The sequence below is a fragment of the Phyllostomus hastatus genome, unplaced genomic scaffold (genome assembly GCF_019186645.2).
Source record: "Phyllostomus hastatus isolate PE091 unplaced genomic scaffold, TTU_PhHast_1.1 phas_contig_98, whole genome shotgun sequence".
In the NCBI taxonomy this organism is placed as follows: domain Eukaryota; kingdom Metazoa; phylum Chordata; class Mammalia; order Chiroptera; family Phyllostomidae; genus Phyllostomus; species Phyllostomus hastatus.
The window spans coordinates 5,739,618-5,752,990 of NW_025333999.1; the positions used below are offsets into that span (position 1 = coordinate 5,739,618).

General features: G+C 55.1%; 2 protein-coding genes across 2 annotated transcripts; one reads left to right on the forward strand and one right to left on the reverse strand.

Moving 5' to 3' along the window:
- Positions 1-897: 897 nt before the first annotated feature.
- ANKLE1 (ankyrin repeat and LEM domain containing 1) lies at positions 898-6,140 on the forward strand. The gene is made up of 9 exons (XM_045853181.1): positions 898-1,032; positions 1,109-1,261; positions 1,676-1,781; positions 1,881-2,019; positions 2,263-3,036; positions 3,181-3,352; positions 3,651-3,810; positions 3,917-4,046; positions 4,296-6,140. The coding sequence occupies exons 1-9, from the start codon at positions 971-973 to the stop codon at positions 4,466-4,468; spliced, it is 1,869 nt and encodes a 622-aa protein (XP_045709137.1). The 5' UTR covers positions 898-970; the 3' UTR covers positions 4,469-6,140.
- Positions 6,141-6,792: 652 nt separating this feature from the next.
- Positions 6,793-12,644, reverse strand: ABHD8 (abhydrolase domain containing 8). Its single transcript, XM_045853128.1, has 5 exons — positions 12,447-12,644; positions 10,530-11,277; positions 8,680-8,850; positions 8,337-8,553; positions 6,793-7,446 (listed from the first exon to the last, which is right to left on the reverse strand). The coding sequence occupies exons 2-5, from the start codon at positions 11,267-11,269 to the stop codon at positions 7,276-7,278; spliced, it is 1,299 nt and encodes a 432-aa protein (XP_045709084.1). The 5' UTR covers positions 11,270-11,277; positions 12,447-12,644; the 3' UTR covers positions 6,793-7,275.
- Between the last annotated feature and the right edge of the window lie 729 nt (positions 12,645-13,373).

Below are 13,373 nucleotides of genomic sequence, written 5' to 3' on the forward strand. Positions count from 1 at the left end.
GAGGGCTGTGGTGTTCTGTATTGAGGTGTTTGCCGTGAGTCTCCTCTTCCACTGTACTCCAAATTAGGGATTCCTGTTGGCGTTGAATTGGCACCATGGCCATTGGTTGACCGTTGTGACCACGACCCAAGCCCCAGCGCAGGTCAAGTGAGGGCTCCCGGCACCCCTTTATGGCTGAGTCATGGGCCAGAGCTCTGGCATGTTCTGATTGTTCAGGCTTGGGTCAGTCCTCTCCTGACAAAGGAAGGATTACTGCTCCCAGGAAATAGTGTGGGTGCTCACCAGAAGAAGAGAGATCAGGCAAGCTCGGCAGGTACACGTTTCAACTATGTCTGGATAATAAGCAATTGTCAAAAATGTTTACAGGAGAGATTCTCAATTCTATATAAAAGTAAAATTGCTTCCTTGAGCAACAGCTTTTCTTTCCCACAGCATTCATTGGGCACCCGTGTACCAGGCCCCTGTGATGAGATGTTCATTCCACATTACACCAGTCTAGAAGGGATTCTTCTATTTGCAGATGGGAAAACTAAGGCCTCAGGGGGCCAGTGCCCCAAAGTCACGGACTCCTGGCTCTAGGAAAGGAGCGACACTGAGCTGGAGGCAGGAACCGTTAATTGAATTTTCGCGCTAATGGAGGCCTCTTGGGTGACAGGTCACCGGTTCATAGCTCCACCCCCTCGGGTTGTGTCAGCGTTTCCCGTTTTAACACCGAATAATGGCACCCCCTGCGGCCTTCACCTGTCCAGTCCCTGCCTGAGCACCACTGGAGGTTGCGGGCCTGGGTGGGTACTGCAACTCTCGAATGCTAATGGCCGTGCTGGTGCAGCATGAGATAGCCTGGCTGGGGGACCCTGCAATGAATGCGAGTGGAGACCAGAGCCAAGGGGTGGGGTGGCGCATGCGCACAAGGGCTCCGCGGGAAGTTTGAAACTGACACCAAGCTGAAGGACTGGGGCACCGGGTAAGCATGGACTCCGCGGTGGACCTGGCACAGCGGCTGCGGGCAGCACTGCGGGAGGAGGAGCCGTGGTAAGAATGGGGGCCGGGGAGGACGAGGCTGCATGAGGGGCTAGGGTTGCGGTCCACTCTGACCCCTAATCTGCAGGGCTGTGGAAGATCTGCTACGCCGGGGTGCTGACCCCAACCTGGTGCTCAGGGATGGTGCAGCAGCCATCCACCTGGCAGCGGGAGCCCGGCACAGGCGCGCTCTGCGATGCCTCAAGGCTTTGCTTCATGGAGGAGGGGACCCCAATGCTAGGTGAGGCGGATCCTGGACCGGAGGTGGGTCGTTTCGCGCAGGGGAGGGGTCTCCTGCATCCAAGGGCGAGGCCTGGGAGTCCCTGACACGGCATCCCACTTTCCAAGGGTGGGACCCGGTGCCACACAGCGGAGCTTGGGGAACTAGGGCAGGGATCCTGAAGGTCCAAGGGCAGAGGCTACAGTCCCAGGCCAAGGGTGGGGGATGGGGTTGAGCAGGGGCCAAAGTGGGGATCAAATGTTCGGGTTTGGGGGTAGATTCCTAGGATCAGAGAGTAGAGAGATCCAGGCTGAGGGCACACGATCTAGATTATGAGGGTGTCTCAGGCGAGAGGGTGGAGATGGGGTGGAGAGGACAAGGGCCAAGGTCTGGTGCTCAGTTGCAGAAATCGAGCTTCCTCCTCTCCTGCCCCAGATCAGCTGAGGAGCTGACACCGCTGCACGTGGCTGCTGCCTGGGGCTGTCGCCGTGGCCTGGAACTGCTGCTGAGCCAAGGAGCAGACCCTGGGCTGCGTGACCAGGTGAGGGGCCCTATAGGAAGAGTCGAAATGCAGAAGGAAAGAGAGAAAGGGAGGGAGGGAAAGGGCTTCCGGCGCCCCCTGTTGATTGCACTGCCGCAGGATGGACTCCGGCCACTGGACCTGGCAGAACAGCAAGGGCACCAGGACTGTGTGCGCGTCCTAAGGGAGCTTCTGACGCTGACCAGGACCCCTACCCAGACCCGGGCAGAAACCCAGGAGCTGGAGCCTGAGCCCAGTGGTGAGTGGGGCCTGTGTGGACCCAGGGGCTGGGACTATGGCCCAGCTTATGGTGTCTCTGTCACTGATTTCTGCTGTCTCTCTGGTTCTGTCTCACATCCAGTGTCTCCAGTCAGCTTTGTCTCCCTTCACTCTTCCTCCTCCCCTTGACTCCAGCCACCTGTTTCTGTCCGATCCAGCTTTCATTCTATCTCTGGCTTCCCCTCCGCTGCTCTCTGACCCCAACTCTCATCTTCTGCTCCAGGCACAGGCCTCCAGGGGGAGAGGCTGGACATCAGCCCCTCTGGACCTCCCAATGTGATGCCAGAACCCACAGCGCTGGGCAGAAGTGACAGCAGGAACACGGATCTGGAGACTGGCCCTGGACCCCCCAGCATCCTTGCCTACTCTGAGGTTGCTGTCAGGAATGGCCGCTTAGAGTCCCCTGCAGGGTGCTGGGACTGCAGCTCAGATGCCTCCTTTTTCACGATAGCTGAGGCCTCTGGAGCCAAGAACCCAGCCCCCCATACATCCCTCTGGGCTGAGTCATTGCCCCAGACCAGGCAGCAACTTCCACCTGGTATCCGACCACCCCGGAGGGCAGTAATGTCTCTGAGCACCCCTCAGCTGACACGTGGAGCCATCATGATGGGCAAGGAAGCCGAATTAAAAGCCCGTCTACAGGCCCTGACTCTGGCTTTGCCAGAAGCCTCCCCCTCCCACACGTCTCTCCCAGGTGGGGTCCCAGCCCACAGTCCCCCTCGGGAACCACTGGCTGGACCCCTTGACTTCCACTTCCTAACAGATGATCAGCCGTCCCTTGGCAGTGAGGTGGCCGCCCTCTGGCTGACAGAGGACGAGGAGAGCTCCACAGGTGGCAGGGACACAGTCCGCTCATGCCAGTGCCTGCCAGTCCCGGCCATGTCTGACCTAGAGCTGCTGCAAAGGCTCCGGGCACTTGGTGAGAGCCCAGGGCCCATCACGCCCTTCACCCGACCACGCTACCTCCGAAGACTACAAGAAGCTCAGGCTGCTCTTGGTTAGTGCCTTCTGGGCATCCAGAGTTCAAGGAGACTCCAGGAGTTCCCGGAGACTCCCGGTACTCAGTCCTACTTCTCTCTTCATCTCTGGGAACTGCCCCTTCCTCTCTCTCCCTTGACTCAGTTTCCCCTCCCACGCCCAGACTTTTCAGGTCACAGCCCAGAGCTGACTGAGGCCCTGAGGACAGGCCGAATCCCAGATGCCCAGGCAGACGAGGATGCACTTGCCCAGCAATTTGAGCAGCCAGCTCCTGGCAGAAGGTGGCGGGAGGGGGTAGTGAAGTCCAGTTTCACATATCTGCTGCTGGACCCCAGGTACTCAGAAGTGGGAGCTGGAAAATTCTGGAATTGGTCCTTATATGCTGTGTGTCCTCAGGAAGGGAACTGGTCCTCTCTGGTCATAAGCTTTATCTGTAAAAGGCAGTTGGGGGTGAGGGGGAAAGCACTTGGACCTAATTTGAGCAGCTGAGTGTCTTTGGGGAACAGCTACCATTCTCTGTCCTATAAAATGTGGGTCAGTGGATGTGGGCTCATTGTGCCCTGTGACCTTAGAGATTTTCTTTAGGGATACTCTTGTCACTTTTTCCTCTCTGACCTAACCCTTTTCATCCAGGGAGACTCAGGACCTGCCAGCCCGAGCCTTCTCACTAACCCCAGCTGAACGCCTTCGGACTTTTGTCCATGCCATCTTCTATGTGGGCAAGGGGACACGGGCCCGGCCAAATGCCCACCTCTTGGAGGCCCTTGGCTATCATGGACAGCCAGGAAAACAGGTGTGAGGATAAGGACCAGGGTCAGGGCAGGGACAGCCAGACCGTGGGCAGGTAGGGGAAGGAGGGAATTGGGGGGCAGACCCCTGACCCTGACCTGGTCCCCCAGGCCTGTCCCAAGGTGCGCCAGATCTTGGATATTTGGGCCAGTGGTCGTGGTGTTGTGTCCCTGCATTGCTTCCAGCATGTGGTCGCTGTGGAGGCTTACACTCGAGAGGCATGTCTTGTGGATGCTCTAGGTGGGTGCCTGACTCACGGGGTGGGGTTCACAGGAAGGGCACTTGATGTACCACTCCCCTCACCTCTTCCCTCTAAGGGCTGTTTGTTCAATGAGTAATTATTGAGTACCAACTATGTACCTTCCCATGCACTTATTTTGCTCCATGGGTTTATACTTCCTTGAGGGGAATACACAGTGGGTTCACTGTCACATACTTCTACCAGGAGTTCGCTGAGGCTGTCCCTGTGATCTCACCCTCAATCTCTAGGGATTCAGACTCTGACCAACCAGAAACAAGGGCACTGCTATGGAGTGGTGGCGAGCTGGCCACCTGCCCGCCGCCGCCGCTTGGGGGTGCATCTGCTGCACCGTGCCCTCCTTGTCTTCCTGGCTGAGGGTGAACGAGAGTTGAGACCCCAAGACATCCAGGCCCGTGGCTGAGTGCTGGAGAACTGCCCATCTAGCCTGGATAGAGATCGGCGTGTTTGGATGGACCAGCTGACCTGTGCTGGCAGCAGCCCTTCATCTCCAGTTCTAGAAGGCAGAGGGTGAGCAGCAGGGCAGGTCTTCCCCTCGGGCTGAGGGAAGACTTCGTTACATATGGAACTGCTGGATAGGCAGTGAGCTCCCTGTCATGGGAGGAGAACAAGTTGGCCAGAAGATTCTTTGGAACATTGGGTGCTTTGAAACTTGCCATTGCTTTGGCAGTTTGGTCCTCTCTGTGTGGATAAAGTCCACTTTTATCTCCCAGACACAGGGGACCCACTCTGTGGGCTGGGGTCTCCCTCAGCCATATGAAGGGAATCTACCCAGTTTGAGAGCTGGGCTCTGCTTGCCAGGTGTGGTACCTCAGATCAGTGACTTGTCTATCTGAGCCTCAGTTTCTTTAGGAGTATAAGAGGGACAGTGAGGTTTTACCTCAGGGGTCATTGTGGGGATTGGAGGGTGCAGCTCAGAGCCCTGCACTGACCCGGAGATGGCCCAGGTCGAAAGTCTCCTGGGGAAGGGAAGTGTCCTGACGCTCTCGAGGTGCTGACTATGTGCGGTGACAGGAGGCCAGGGCCAGGGAGCTTGTGGGCTGTGAGTGGAAGACACCAGCCCTTGGGGTCTCTGTACAGCCCTTCCTGGCATTGGTTCTCTGAACCTGTCTCTTCCACCATAAAATGGGATCAATGACCCAAACCTCTGGTGATGCTTTGCAATTTCAGACGATTCACATTACAAAGTTTCAGCAAAATGCCAGGCTGCGGTGCTGGTGAGGTGTTGATGGGATCATTTAAGTTTTCCAGAAGTTGTTTCTTCAAAGCATCCAGTGGGTTTAGGGACAAGGGGAGATCTGCTGCCTGGTTGAGCTCACCACCTGCCTCTCACTGTGACTCAGCTAACTAGGTCCTGCAGGGGGCGGGCAGGGGCACTGTAACCTGGGCAGAGTTTCACAGCTTAGGCGCCTCCACTGACTCTACTGCCCAGCCCCCGTTCCCCTGTGAGACTGGCTGGTTTTGTGCTTAGAGGCCCAGCTTCTGGACGGGGCCTGGGCTTTCCCATTTTAACCTAACTGAAGAAACCTCTGTGTGAGCTGAGCGGCTTCCCAAACACCAAGTCTCCTGATAAAGGGACAGCAATTAAAACTGTGCTGGGAGGGAATTCAGAGATCCCCAAAGTCCCTGAAGAGATGGATTTGTCTAACAGAGTTTCCTAACCTCGATCCTACTGACACTTGTGGCTGAATTATTTTGGTGATGAGGATTGTCCTGTGCATTGCAGGATGTCAAGGGGCATCCCTGGGCTCCACCCACTAGATGCTGCAATTGCCCTCCCTCTCCCTGGTGTGACAAAACTGTCCCCAGGATTTCCCAAGGGACAGCCATGCCCCTGGTGAGAACCCCTGGACTAAAGGAAAGGTGGGCTCATAAACCAGTGGGCAGAGGACTTGAGAAGCAGCAAATGAGGGGACAGTTGTCTCCTCCCACCATCGTCAAACCACCAGTGTACACAGATAAACATATATTAGGGTAAATAGAGAGGAGCAAGAGCATGGCTGTGGGGCAGGGAAACCCTTCTAGCAGACAGGAAAAGAGATTTGGAGGCTTCAAAATAAAAATCTTGCCCTGGCTGATGTGGCTCAGTGGATTGAATGCCGGCCTATGAACCCAAAGGTTGCTGGTTCAGTTCCCAGTCAGGGCACATGCCTGGGTTGTGGGCTGGGTCCCCAGTGGGTGCATGCAAGACACAACCACACATTGATGTTTCTCTCCCTCTCTTTCTCCATCCCTTCCCCTCTCTCTAAAAGTAAGTAAATAAAATCTTTAAAAAAATAAAAAATAAATTAAAATCTTCATGACAAGAGTCACCCTAAACCAAGCTGAGAGATAAGATGGGATAGCAAGAGGCACTGACTTGCTGTGTGACCTGGGGTGAAGGGGAGTCAGTGGACCAATGGATGTCAGGCATTCAGCATTGTACACAGTTGGCACACAATTATTGGTGCTCTAGTCCCATGCAATATCCAGTGATCCTCACCTCAACCTGTGTATGGATTTCAGTTGAACCACTTCCTCCTCTCCTTGGACAGGGAGCTTACCCACTAACTATTTGCCCTCTAGGAATATTGCCCAAGCACCCTTGTGTTCACGGGAGGGGAAATTTGCGGAGCAATCCTGGAAGGCCCTGATGGGGAGGCACCCGCATCAGCCAAATCTGTAGATGGGGAAACTGAGGCTCAGGGGAACATCTGCCCTGTGGTCACCCAGCACAGGTCTGTAGGCTTGGATTGTCACTTTTTATTGAGTTACAAGTTGAGATGTGCAGGTTCTGTGGCATCAGCCCCCCCATCCCTCCCGCCTTGGGCAACAAAAGCTACCAGTGCCAGGGAATGGGGGTGGGGGGTCTTGGGCAATGGGGCGGGGCCCCAAGGGTCCCTGGATCAAGCACAGCTGACACGTAAGACAGAGTGGGGTGGGTGCCACCTTGGCCATGGCCATGGCTTTGGGAGGGGACTTCTGTACAAGGTCATCCTTGGCAGAGGTCTCTGCTATAGCCATATGGGCCCCGGAGGACACAAGCAGAGTTGGGGGGTGTCCACCTGGCTCCCTCGAATGTCACACCCAGCCCAGCCAGCCTGGGGCTTCTCCCCGGCCTGACCCCGCCCACCAGAGCAACTGCCTGCCCTGGTGGTCCTGGCTGCAGACCCCATCACGTCACGGGCTCCCAGCCTCCTGCTCATCTGTGATGCTCTGCTGGCCCAGTGGCTACTTCTTCTCCTCCAGGGGTACAGGCAGGGGCGCTGGCAGGGCGTTGGGCGGAGGCTCGGGCTCCCAAAGCAGAAATTCATGTAGCAACGTGTTGACCGTCTCAGGGCACTCCAGCATCACCATGTGGCTTCCTTCATCTATGAGCTTCAGGAAGGCCAGGAGCAAGATCTGCAGGAGACATAGGTTCAGCGCATGTGCGACAGGTTGCCCTGTGACTCCCTACCAGCTACCTATGCCATGTAGCATCTGGAAGTCCCTCCTGCAGTCTACCCTTCATAGTTCCACTTCCACCCAAGGGGGAGCTGGAGGATGGCCTGTCACCCTGCTGGAGCCCAACTTGGTATTCATCACAGTTATTTATGTTTCTACAGTATGTCCAGAGCAGGGTTTCTCAACACCAGCACTACTGACATTTGGGGCCAATCCTTTCCTGTGGGGCTGTCCTGTTCATTACAGAGTGTTGAGCATATCCCTGGCCTCTACCACCAGATGCTGGTAGCACACTCCCTTTCCCACTAAGCCTCAACAACCAAAAAGTCTGCAGACATTTCCAAGCTCCCCTTGGCAGGGGTGCAGAATCATCTCTGGTTAAGAACTGCTGGTCCAGAGCTATTCCAAGTGTTAACGATCCTACGCCTCTTTTTGGCAATCTCTGATCTAAAGAGCCCCCTGGTATGCTCTCCCAAAATTCTATAGCCTGCCCACTCATTGGTCACTTATACAAATCCCAGCTGTGAAGAGTGCCTTTTGTTGACTTACAAGTTGAGATGAGCAGGTTCTGTGCCACCAGCCCCCCATCCCTCCCACCTTGGGCAACAAAATCCACCAGCGCTTGGGAATGGGGGGTGGAGGGTCTTGGACAATGGTGGGAGTCCCAAGGGTCCCTAGACCCAGCACAGCTGACAGTGCACAAGACTAATAGCTGGCCAGGATGGCCCTACTTTCTGGATTGCTTGATCTAAACTCTCATGTCCCTGAGGCTGACGAACATGGTCAAGTTCCCCTGGGCTATAGGAGGGGGATTTAGGAAGCCAATGGCTGGGGTGCTGAGCTCCTACCTCAGCCATGCGCTGGTCTTCCTCCACTGGCACAAACTTGTCATGCATGCCATGGACGAGAAGGACAGGCACGGTAAGCTCAGCATGGTAGACCTCGTCGCCCTCGGGCCAGTACTGGCCACTCATCATGGCCCGCAGCACGAAGGACGACACATTGAACGCATTGCCCTCCTTCAGTAGCTGCTTCTCTTTGGCCCCTTGGCGGGCAAAACCAGCCCTGGTGGGAGGGAAACACCGCTGGAGCCCACATGCCATTTGGCCCACCTGGGGTACCCCCATGGCAGCCTCCCCTCCCACACAACTTGGGGAGCTGCTGGGGTCAGCCAGAGCTGAGTTCACTCACTTGAGGAAGCTCCAAGCCAGGCAGGGCGACAGGCAGTGCAGGACACACGTGGGCATGTTGAAGATGGAGCAGAAGCTGGGCTCCAGGGCCGTGGGGCCCCCGCCGTTGATCATGATCACCTTGTGCACCAGGTCTGGGTATTCGTGCGCCAGGAATGTGCAGAAAGAGACACTGCCCAGTGGGTGGGTAGGGTTGAAGGGGGACAGTCAGCAGAGTACAGGCAGTGAGGGGGTTAATGTACACACTTTACCCTAGAGGCAGGTCCTTGAAGGCCAAGGTCCTTCCCCTAGGGTCTGTGGGCATTGGGAGTGGGTGAGGGATGGGTGGAGCATTTTGAATGTTCTGACATGGTGAGATTGTGTGTGTGTGTTGAGAGTAGATTTTTTTTTTTGAGGATCTGAATCTAGAACTCTTATCAGATCCTCAAAGTCACCATGACCTCCAAAGGGATAAGAATTACTTATTGCCAATTGTTGGGAAAGCCATCAGATTAAACAAACACTTTGGCTGCCCAGAGAAGGTCACTGTTTCCTGTGTATCCCTTCCCTTTAAGGATCTTCTCGTACTGACCCCTGGTGTGCCACATCTGCCTGCCTTATACAAAGTGGAAGGGTGCAGCCTGAGGAGCCCCGCAGTCCAGCTCCTAATTCCCTCTAAAGCTGGCTGCTTATTTCTGTAAATGAAGTTTACAATTTTGTAAATCTGTAAAATATTTTATAAATAAAGATTTATTGAAACACAGCCACCCTCCTTTTTTACAATAATGGCTGCTTTCCTGCTATGGCATAAGAGTGGTGAAATTCCAACAGAGACTGACATATGACTCAGAAACCTAAAATATTTACTGTCTAGCCCTTTAAGAAAAAGTTGGCCAATCTCTGCCACAAAGAAGGACAATGGGACAGGCAGGAATTGGGTGGACCTGACTCACTGAGTATCCTTGGGTAGACTGCTTAACTTCTCTGAGTTTCCATCTCCACACTGATGAAAGAGGAACTGTGCTGACCACATGGCATTGTTATGGGTCATAAGAACTATCACAGATGAGTGCTTATTTAATTGGAGGAATCATTTAGCATAAGCATCCACCTTGGGGGTTGTTATCACATAAAAAAAAATAAGTTACCTCCCAGCCTTACTTCCTTTCAGAAGGTTATGTAACATTTTTTCTTGTCTAATTGTATGGGCTACAACCACTAAAACAATGATTCTCAACGTGGCTGGCTGTTTGGGTTCTGCCTTTCCTCCTGAGTAAAGGAGGGAGTGGTACCAAATAATGCTGATCAGGTGGCACCCAGGTCCAGAGTCTTCCATAGAGAAGGCTCTCATGTAAATGTGAGATGATATTGTCTATCACCTCTTTAAGGGAGAGTGAATTAAAGCAAACTGTGCCTTGTAAATAGAATTTATGGATTCCAATTAGTCCTTCCTTGGAGCCCTTGGGATCTCCAGGGCAAGCAATTTTTGAACTTAGTTGAAAACAGTGGTTTTTAGCCAGTAATAATTCTGTCCACTAGGGAAATTTGGCAGCATCTGAAGACATTTTTTATTGTCACAGTTACCACTAGACCATTCTGCTAGTGTTGTCTAGTGGGTAGAGGTCAGGGATGCTGCTAAACATCCTATAGGGCACATGAAAGCCCCTCACAGAAATGAATTCCTGGACCAAGAATGTCAATAGTGAGAAATTCTGCTTTAAAACAATGTTAAACAATAGCAGTATTGCTTAGAATCCCTGTCTCGTTGCAGATGTCAATGCGATTTTTTAATGGGGAAATCAGTTTTGTGATGGGGGTGTCCAGTCTCTGCCCCCACCACTTATCCCTACCCCTACCCCAGCATTGGCTCACCCATAGGAATGCCCAATGAGCACATTTCGCTTCTTGGCATAGCGCTTGAAGATGGCGCGCATGTCCTCCGCCAGCGCATAGAATGTATAGGCTGCAGCCACCTGGGGCGCTGAGCTGGCCCCATGGCCGGCCAGATCCGGTGCCACCACCTCATAGCCCAGGCGCACAAAAAAGTCCAGCTGCTCCTTCCAGATAGCCAGGGAGCCACCAACACCGTGGATGAAAAAGAGCACCACATCTGCCTGTGTGCCCTTGCAGCTGGTGATGCGCTTCTCACAGTCAATGTGGATGGTCCGCTTGGGGCGCCGGGCTCGCCGCCGACGCCCGCTACTGCCATTCCCGGTGCTGACAGGGCCGGAGCGGCCATCGCTGCCCGCTGGGTCCGCCAGCTCCACCTCTAGAGAGGCTGGCGGCTCCCCAGAGCCATTCTGGCCGTGCAGGAGGTCAGCTCGCGGTGCCCGGCCCAGGTTCTCCACCAGTAAACGCCCGTTGCGGTACACAGTGATTCGGCGCTGACAGCGGACCAAGCCAGACTGGTCCCCCTGGGCTTCCTCAGGCAATGGTGGAGGTGGGGCGGGGGCCGGAGCGGGTCCAGCGTGCTTTACCCGCAGCACGCGGCCAGGCTTGACCTCTACGAAAGTGTAGCCATCGCTGGACTCAACGCTCTCCAGTGGCCCCACTGCATTGGGTGGAGCACCCAGCAGGCAGCAGAAGATCCCGTCGGTCACCCCGGTCAGCATGATGTGTCCTGTGAATGGGGGAGACAGCTAACTCTGGGACCCTCGAGGCTGGGAGCCCTCCACCCCCCACACCACCCAGTTCCCACACCTGTATCAAGTGAGTCACCCTGGGAGGCACCTTCTAGGTGCCAGTTTATGGAGGACCAGAGCCAGCCAAGTACCAAGATATTCTGTCTGGTCAGTGCCTGAGTGGTGGTTGGCCACGCTAGAGAGGACCTGGCTATAGCTGACCCCAAGAGGCCTCCGTAGGGAAGGTGGTGTAGTCAAGGGGGCCTTCCAGGAGGAGGGGAACATTGTGCCAAATGTGGCCCAGCCCTGAGGACCTCCCCTAGCTCAGGTTTATAGCAGTTATGGTTTCCTAAGCTCGCTCACTGATTCATTGATTCATTGATTCATTAATTCATTCACATATGCTCTCTTTGATTAACTCACTGTCACTAAACTAGCATGTTCTGCGAGCCTCTGAAAGCATCTAAAAATGCTCCAATCCCAAGTCTCTAAGCCTGGCTCATGAAAGGTGAGGAGGCCCTAGGAGACAGAGTTTGGGACTGAGCACTAGAGGTTTTGTCCGTATCTCTCCAAGACCATGGGACGCTGGGTTTGTTTAACAGACTGACAAGCTGAGGCTAAAACACTGGATTCTGGGGGGCTGCCCAACCTCTAATGGTGGAGATGAGGGTGGAGAAGGCAGTGCTCTGCCTGGGGGCCTCCAGGTCTCCATCCCACTCCCTGGGCCACCCCTCCCATGTCCATGGCAACCACAGGCAGTTACATAACTCAAGGGGGATACCCGCGCAGCACACCCCCATTGTTTAGGGCCTGGAGATGAGACCAACCCTTTCCTCTTCCCATCCTTGGCGCTCCAGGGATAACGCACGCCGCCGAAGGCCTTGGGTGGCCTATACTTGCTGACGGAGGGAGAGCAGGCCGCACCCTTTACCTTCCGCAGGGTCCCAAGCCGGGATTGCAGAGGGTAACACCGATGCGCCACGCCAGCCCCCCTCCCTAGCGCCAGGCCCCTGCCTCTGAAGTACCCACCAGTACTGTGGCGGGATCAAGGCCACTGGGGCCCCACGACTTCCAAACAGCCCGAGCACCGGCTTTGTGGACACTCCCCTCCGAACTCGAAGCCCTGGAGGCCTCGATGTCCCCTTCCCAGGGCCCACTGCCCGCTCACCTCATCGAGGGCCCCGGGCCCGGGGCAGGGCAGAGGAGTCCCAGGGAAAGAAGCCAGCGTCCGCCTGCGGGCGTCGTTTACATGGTGGCGCGAGGTCGGACCCGGCGCGTCTACGCGGGACCGCGCGGGCCAGAGACGGTCAGCGAGGGGGCATCCCACAGCAGCTGAACAAACCGGCCCTTTAAGTCTCTCCCAGGGGGGGCGGAGCCGCGGGCCGACGGACGGGCATCTCGACCAATCGCAGCTGCAGACTGCCCTGCCCTAGTTAGAACTATCAATCAGAAGCGTCATCTCGGGGTGGGGGCGGGCTCTGCGAGCAAAGGCCTAGCCCACTTCAGGGACATATAGAGGTAGAGGGATGTATTGGGCCTGCCTGGCCCACGGCCGAGAAGGGGTCACATGTTGGGGTTTGCCGAGCTCAAGGGGACGGCACCCAGATCTCCCTCGCGAATAGGATCCCTTCTGCCTCCGAACTGCCCTATCCCCTCCAAATGAAGCCCCTGTGCCCTTCTCTCTGTGCTGACCTATCCATTTAGAGACTCCTAGATATTTTCAATTTCAGGTGGGGAAACTGATGCTCATAAAAGGCACAAGGTCATAAGGCAAGTGGAGTGGGGGGGCAGAGATGGACTTTGGAACCACGGTTGTTTGACTCCAAGTCCTGTAAATTTATTCGTTAAAGCTTTAAACAGAAGTCTTAGCGCTATGGGTAATTAGGGAATTGGAGTTTTCCAGATGGGTCAATTTAACCGGCGACTCTGTGGTCCCAGCTGGAGTCAGAGAGCCCAGATTTCAAATCCAGCCTCTGCCCTTTGCAGATATGTGACCTTGGGCAAGTTGCTTTCCTGAGACGCCATTCATTTTTCTCTATGAAATTAATCCCCTCATGAGTTCTCTATGCAGGTGAAACAGCATTGTAAGCGTTCG

Bases quoted from the DNA above. Each gene is read 5' to 3' on its own strand.
- ANKLE1 (XM_045853181.1), top strand. From the start codon at position 971: ATGGACTCCGCGGTGGACCTGGCACAGCGGCTGCGGGCAGCACTGCGG. The intron at 1,033-1,108 runs GTAAGAATGGGG...CCTAATCTGCAG, and splicing joins CTGCGGGAGGAGGAGCCGTG to GGCTGTGGAAGATCTGCTAC. The intron at 2,020-2,262 runs GTGAGTGGGGCC...CTTCTGCTCCAG, and splicing joins GCTGGAGCCTGAGCCCAGTG to GCACAGGCCTCCAGGGGGAG.
- ABHD8 (XM_045853128.1), bottom strand. From the start codon at position 11,269: ATGCTGACCGGGGTGACCGACGGGATCTTCTGCTGCCTGCTGGGTGCT. The intron at 8,851-10,529 runs GTGAGCCAATGC...CCCACTGGGCAG, and splicing joins CTCATTGGGCATTCCTATGG to TGTCTCTTTCTGCACATTCC. The intron at 8,554-8,679 runs GTGAGTGAACTC...CCCTCCCACCAG, and splicing joins CTGGCTTGGAGCTTCCTCAA to GGCTGGTTTTGCCCGCCAAG.